At 53.3% G+C, this 6,216-nt stretch overlaps 4 protein-coding genes across 4 annotated transcripts; 2 read left to right on the forward strand and 2 right to left on the reverse strand.

Annotated features, from left to right (window-relative positions):
- Nucleotides 1-21: 21 nt before the first annotated feature.
- LOC111074010 (nucleoside-triphosphatase THEP1) lies at nucleotides 22-728 on the forward strand. Its single transcript, XM_022366628.2, has 2 exons — nucleotides 22-129; nucleotides 186-728. The coding sequence occupies exons 1-2, from the start codon at nucleotides 81-83 to the stop codon at nucleotides 713-715; spliced, it is 579 nt and encodes a 192-aa protein (XP_022222320.2). The 5' UTR covers nucleotides 22-80; the 3' UTR covers nucleotides 716-728.
- Nucleotides 703-2,420, reverse strand: LOC111074005 (DNA-directed RNA polymerase III subunit RPC5). Its single transcript, XM_022366622.2, has 3 exons — nucleotides 2,310-2,420; nucleotides 1,193-2,251; nucleotides 703-1,130 (listed from the first exon to the last, which is right to left on the reverse strand). The coding sequence occupies exons 1-3, from the start codon at nucleotides 2,340-2,342 to the stop codon at nucleotides 789-791; spliced, it is 1,434 nt and encodes a 477-aa protein (XP_022222314.2). The 5' UTR covers nucleotides 2,343-2,420; the 3' UTR covers nucleotides 703-788.
- Nucleotides 2,421-2,744: 324 nt separating this feature from the next.
- Nucleotides 2,745-3,809, forward strand: LOC111074007 (methyltransferase-like protein 22). Its single transcript, XM_022366625.2, has one exon. It carries the CDS (start codon nucleotides 2,857-2,859, stop codon nucleotides 3,694-3,696), a length of 840 nt encoding a protein of 279 aa, XP_022222317.2. The 5' UTR covers nucleotides 2,745-2,856; the 3' UTR covers nucleotides 3,697-3,809.
- Nucleotides 3,755-5,796, reverse strand: LOC111074006 (all trans-polyprenyl-diphosphate synthase PDSS2). Its single transcript, XM_022366624.2, has 3 exons — nucleotides 4,993-5,796; nucleotides 4,749-4,938; nucleotides 3,755-4,681 (listed from the first exon to the last, which is right to left on the reverse strand). Exons 1-3 carry the CDS (start codon nucleotides 5,358-5,360, stop codon nucleotides 3,875-3,877), a joined length of 1,365 nt encoding a protein of 454 aa, XP_022222316.1. The 5' UTR covers nucleotides 5,361-5,796; the 3' UTR covers nucleotides 3,755-3,874.
- Nucleotides 5,797-6,216: the final 420 nt, after the last annotated feature.

Genomic DNA, 6,216 nt, shown 5'->3' on the forward strand with positions numbered 1-6,216 from the left:
TCTCGGAAGCATCTCCGATAACATGCTATCGATATTGCTGCTGATGTTTTCCAGCACTGGCCTACAGAACAATAATAAAAATGGAAAAAAGTAATATTTTAACGGCTATTTTGATCACAGGGCCACCAGGTAACGTTCTCACAATGCACACAGCAATCTCCCCTCAGCCTCAAGTATCCCTCCAGGTGTTGGCAAGACCACGTTGGTGCGTAAGATCTGCTCAAAGTTAGGGGAGCAGAGCAAACTTCAGGGATTCTACACGGAAGAGGTGCGTGCCGATGGAAAAGGACAGCGCATTGGCTTTGATGTGGTCACCCTGACCGGCAAGCGAGGAATACTGGCACGGGAGAGGCCGCTGGACAACCTGCGACGCCCCAAAGTGGGCAAGTACTCGGTCTATGTGCAGGACTTTGAGAATCTAACGCTGCCACTGCTCGATGGCAGTCATTCCGGCTTCGGGCTCTTGGTCATCGATGAAGTGGGCAAAATGGAGCTGCTGAGCAAACGCTTTGAAGCTGCCATCGCCAACGTGTTCGAGCAACAGCGCCGCCCCATTCTGGCCACCATTCCACAAGCGACTCGCCAGTCCATGCCGCTGGTGGAGAAATTGAAGAACGCTCCTGGCGCCTATATCTACGAGGTGACCAAGGTCAACCGGGATGCGCTGGTCAATCAAATTACGGAGCTCATTACACAGTCGAAATTTTTAACATAATAATCTGATTGGTCTGTTTATTAGCGCCCAAGTAGCTTCATCTTCATCATCCATGTCTCAGCCTCTGGTGGTGCTACGCTTCCGCTGATGTTGTTGTGGCAGGCGGTGGCATGGCAGTTGAGGACTGGGACTCGCTTTTGCGAGTGGAGCGCTTTCGCACCCGCTTCGTCTCCTTGGCCCAGTCCATTTCGTTGTAGTATTGCTCCGAGGCGCGCCAGTGTAGCTCCTGGCGCTGCACCAGTTCCGGATGCTTTTGCTCGAACTCCTTGTCCGGTGGCAGCAGCAGCTCCCAGCGTTTCGTGGTATTCACTTTGCCCACGGTACGCAGCACATCGAAGGTTTCCGCGGGCGGCAGCTGGGTGGCGGACATCACCTGGGTGCGGTACAGGCACGCTGTACGCGAGAATCTATAGAGCTGCAGAGGGGATATCGGGATTACAGACAAGTAAAGGATTTATAGGCAAGTGCTGGGCTCACTATATAGTCCCGGGCGCGTATCATCTGCTCCGCACTGACACCGTTGGCGTGGGAAAGCATCTTTTCGGGAAAGACCACCTCCGATTTGGGCACCCAATTGCCGTTCAGCAGAATGCCAACCTGTGGAAGCAGGGCCAGCACCTTTTCGGGCGTCACATGGGGATCCGCCTGCTCCATGAGTATCTCGAGAACGTCCCCGAATGACAGCATCCTGGCATCCTTGAGCAGGACGCGCAGCTGGTCCAGCAGCGGCATTGTCTTCAGCATGGCCTTGTTGTAAACGGGCAGCAGCTCACTCGACTCGTCCACCTTCTGCACGTTCTCGTCGTAGGGCAGCAGCTTCTGCAGGTAATCGCCGGGATTGAGGGTCAGCGACAGGTTGGACTGGTGGTTCGTGGCATACAGCTTCTGGCGCTCCAGCTCCGCTGTGGGTGTGGCACGGGCATGCCAATATGTCTCGCACCACGGCTCGTCCACAATGCGCTGCACAAAGCTGTCGTAGGTGCCGCGCTCCTCCTTTGTCTTCTTGGAGGCGGCGCCCTTGTCGCGAGCGAACTTCACTGTGACCTGCTGCAGCACCTCATCATCGTCCACGTCGTCGTTTTGGGCCTTTTGCTCGGCCTTCTTGCGCTTGTCCTCCTTGTCAAAGTGGCTGAGGGCGGGCCGCAGCTGAACAATGCTCGTCAGCGGCGATAGGTGCACCTCCTTGTCCGTGTAGATGCCCACAATGTACTTGGAGATGTCTGTCAGCGAGCGGGTGCTGGTGAAGGCCTGCTTGTCCATAATGCCACGCTTGTAGGTGGGACGCTCGCCGCCCTTCGTGGGCGCAGCACCGAATGTGTTTTTTCCGTCGGCGGCCACCGCAAACTGCTCGCCCTTGAAGCGGTCATAGTGTTTCGAGTCAATGTTCAGCGCGAAGTCAACCTTTACCTCCTGGGTGAACGGCTTCACGCAGCAGTTGATGATCACTGATTCGTCGTGGTTTGGTAGTTCCGTTTTTGTGGGGTATTGGAAGAGGTACAAGCTGTCCTGCAGGTTTTTTGACAGAAACACGGGTATCTGCGGGGATTCGCAATTCATTTATGCCTCCCCTCGTTGGTACTTCACTCGAACTCACCTCTTCCACAATCGGATCCTCTTCATCGTCCATGTTTCGTTAACAATGAATTATTAAATGATTTGATTTGATGTGCTCTGCACGCCTAAATACCGACAAGAGGAAAATACTAAAAACAATAAAAATACTGGAACAAGTGGTGGTTTAAGTGGTTTTCCAACACTTGATGAGTGTGAACACAGTGGTCGAAGAACATAAACTCGGCAACAAAAAGTGTTATGGGAAAACGTAAGCGAATGAAACCCAAAAGAAATATTATTAGTGTCTAATTTGAGTGCACAATGTGTACTTGATGATTAATCATGTAACTAAACAATTTTATAATTACAAATGTATCACCTGATGAAACAACAAGTGTTAGCAAACAGTTTGCGCCTCCGTTTGTCCCACTGTAACCATATGCTGGTATATTTCAACCATTTTGTGGCATTGGTCACACTGCATGCAAACGTCCCAGGCCTTGGAGACAAATTTTTTTTGGCCCTAAAATTCTAGATATAATATATAAAAATAATGTATATGTACGGGGCGCACATAACACGCGATCATGTTCACGGTCACATCGGAAATCTACAGTGAGACCAACTACCAGCCGACAAAGACGGAGGATGGCCACAAAGTGGTCTCCAAGTTCCGTTTCCGGTATCCCGACGAGACGCTGGACAGGATTGGGCCGACCAGCGTCGATAAAGATGGCGAACTGGACGTGCCAAGGCCTCGTCGGGGCGTCATAGAACTGGAACATTCCGTGGCCACGGAGCTGAAGCTGGTGGGGCTGCAGGTGTGGCGTGGCGCCCTGCTTTTGGCTGACTACTTGTTCTCGCAGCGGGAGCAGCTGGCCAACCAGACCATAATGGAGCTGGGCGCCGGCGTGGGATTGACCAGCATAGCAGCCGCGATCCACAACGCTGGACAGGTCTACTGCACGGACGTGGATCTGGGCTGCATCCTGAAGCTAATCCGTGGAAATGTGCAGCGAAATGCGAGTCTGCTGAGTGGCCAGGTGTCGGTGCTGGAGTTCAATTTTCTGATCCCACGAGCGGAGCAGGCGCCTGAGCTCCTGTCCGCCATCGATGCCAGCGACGTGATTTTGGCTGCGGATGTCATCTACGATGACACCCTCACCGACGCCCTCGTGGCCGTTGTAGATCAGATCCTGGCCAGAGGCCGACCAACTGGCAGGCCCAAGACCATTTACATGGCCCTCGAGAAGCGCGTGGTGTTCACCTTCGAGGACTGCGACTCCGTGGCGCCCATGTACGAATATTTCCTCAAGCAAACGGTCCACAAGCCATGGAAGCTGGAGCACCTGCCCCTGGACTTTCCCCAGTACTTTGACTACGATCGCTGCCGTCAGCTGATTCTGATGAGGATCACCAGTCGCTAGCGAATCCCATTTCAGCTGTTCCATTGGCATTGATGATTAAACGTTTGATGAATCGAATTATGTGAACCGTCCCGCTTTAATGTGGTGACCCAATGTAGAAGTGGCCTTAAGGATGAGGTGATAAATATGACTTAACTAGAACCTGAACCCGTGGAAATTATGGTGCGCCCGCTGCTGGTCAGAGATCCTGCATGGCCAGAATGATGTTCTCCAGCGCCTGTCGCGCGTCTGTGGCCGGAAAATGCTGCAGCACGGCCAGAGCGGCCGCCGTGTGCTTCCGCTGCAGCTCTTTGGTCTTGGCCAGGGCGGGGCCAGCCAGGACGGCCTTGTGGATCTTTTCATAGTCAATGTTGTCCACAGACTGCTTGCCCTGCTCCAGCTGGGCGTACAGGCTGGGATCGTGCTCCAGGTGGAACAGCACCGGGGCACTGACTAGGCTGAAGGTGGCGTCCAGCGGCAGTGTGGGACACTGAAATGGTTCCGCGTCCAGGCAGGCCTGCCAGGCGAGGGCCAGATGCTTGCCAAACCGATACGCATGGCGCTGCAGCTCCTCGCTCTGGCCGGCCAGCTTCAGCGATGCCTGGCAGGACTTGCCCAGCAGACTGCCCGCATTCAGGATGTTGCGGCACTCCCACTCCTGCTCGGGATTGCCCAGTACCTGGGCAATGGGCATGGGCGTCATCACGTCGTGCTCGTTAAAGTCCACGGCCACGCTCAGCGAGGGTCGCTGGAAGGTGCCGGGCTTGTAGGGCAGCGGATTGTTCTGCTCGTCCCGCTCCCCGATGAACTCTGATTCGGAGAAGTCACGCACGGCCGAGGAGATGAGCTCCACCACCTCCTGGTTGCGCAAATTGGCCAGCTCCGCGCTCGAGTGTCCCAGCAGATAGTCGCCGGTGAGCAGGCCGATCTTGTTGCCGAAGGACATGTCGTCGTAGGTAGCCGCATCCTTGCCAGCCTCCGTGCTGGACTGCAGGTTCACCACGCTCTGTTAGGGGAGGAACAGGAGTGGGTTAGAGAATCGTTTCAAGGGAAAGTGGATGAGGTCTGCATACATTGTGCACCAGATGGGAGATGCGTATCATCTCGGTGACCTCGGCCAGGGCGCGCTGAGAGTGCAGGACACCGGCACTCTTGTCCTGCTCCACATCGGGCACACTGGGCGCATGTCCGGCTGCCTTGGACACCAGCAGCACAATCAGTCCCCAGGCCTGCATCGTGTTCTTGCCATTGTAGAGCAGATGTCTACCGACGGAATGTTCGATTAACGATTTAGAAATGAGGATTAGGTGCACTCACTTGGCCGTCTTCATCAGGGGATGGGCACTGCCCACCAGTTTGCGCAGATGCAGCGCCACATTGGCGATCTCATCGCTGAGGAGCCACCGCAGGCTCAGGAACGACGTCGGATAGCCGACAATTCGCTCCGCCTCGCTGACGGCACGATTCCAGTCGTGTCTGGGCGGCGGTGTCGTCACCGTTTGCTGTTTGCTGCTCACCGTTGACGTTGCAGTCCAGCGCACCTGTTCGTGCCTCTGCTGCTGCTGCTGCTGTGGTAGAGTGAAAGTTTTCAGCGCAGGCGCAGCCAGGCAAACAGCCAGACGACCCTCTGGCGCTGGCATCCTGTGGCGCAGCTGTTGCATAATCCGTCCACTGGCGCGGTACATCTCGTTTTCGGGTGGTTTCTGGAGTTTGTCCACTTCGGTTGGTGGGGTCAGGTACAAAGTGCTCCTCTAGGCTAGCTGGCTTTCAGTCTCAATTAACAGAAATAATCGTTGGCTGCGCACCGTTGAACCGCTCGCTCGCTCCGAGCATCGAAAAGTGAAATCTCCGACCGACTCGACGTCTCGACTCTCGTTTTGGTTGCGTCGCAGCGCTGCCGCAGGTGTTGTGTTGTTGTTGCTGCTTCTTCGCTGGCGGCCCACTTTTACAGTTGTTCAAGTGGCCGCCAAGAAATCTGTTTGTTTTTATTGCCCCACGCTTTGTCATGGAATTTCGGTTGAAGCTTGTGGATTGCGGCGGTGGTGGGGTTTGACGACGGTATTTAGCGGGAACAGGTTTTTGCACGGCCATGATTTAGAGATGTCAAACGGTCGATAGCTATGGATTTTATCCTATAACGATAACGGTAACGATAGTTTGCCGTAAAATACGAAAGTTTTGTCATTTTTTCTTTTTTCTCTCACGGTCATACCGATCGCGTGAAAATTACAAAAACTTGTCAAAATTAAACAGTTTCGGGATTGATTAGAGCCCGAGAAATTTAAACATTTCCTCAATTCTATAAGGTTGATTTCTCCAAAGGTAGGAGAATGTTGCTCATTCCTATCGGTATAGGTTGTTGCCGACGGTAAAATACATAAGTTGGAATGGAATGTCCTTACATTGCTGCGATGAAAATCCCGATGTTCCGTATGGAAATTGGGATTTAATAAATTAATTATAAATTTAATTATATACCGATGTACCGTAAATATAACTTGAACTCAATTTCGACGTCAAAATATCCAGAAAAGTATAGTA

This window comes from Drosophila obscura, unplaced genomic scaffold (assembly GCF_018151105.1).
Source record: "Drosophila obscura isolate BZ-5 IFL unplaced genomic scaffold, ASM1815110v1 contig_30, whole genome shotgun sequence".
Lineage (NCBI taxonomy): Eukaryota > Metazoa > Arthropoda > Insecta > Diptera > Drosophilidae > Drosophila > Drosophila obscura.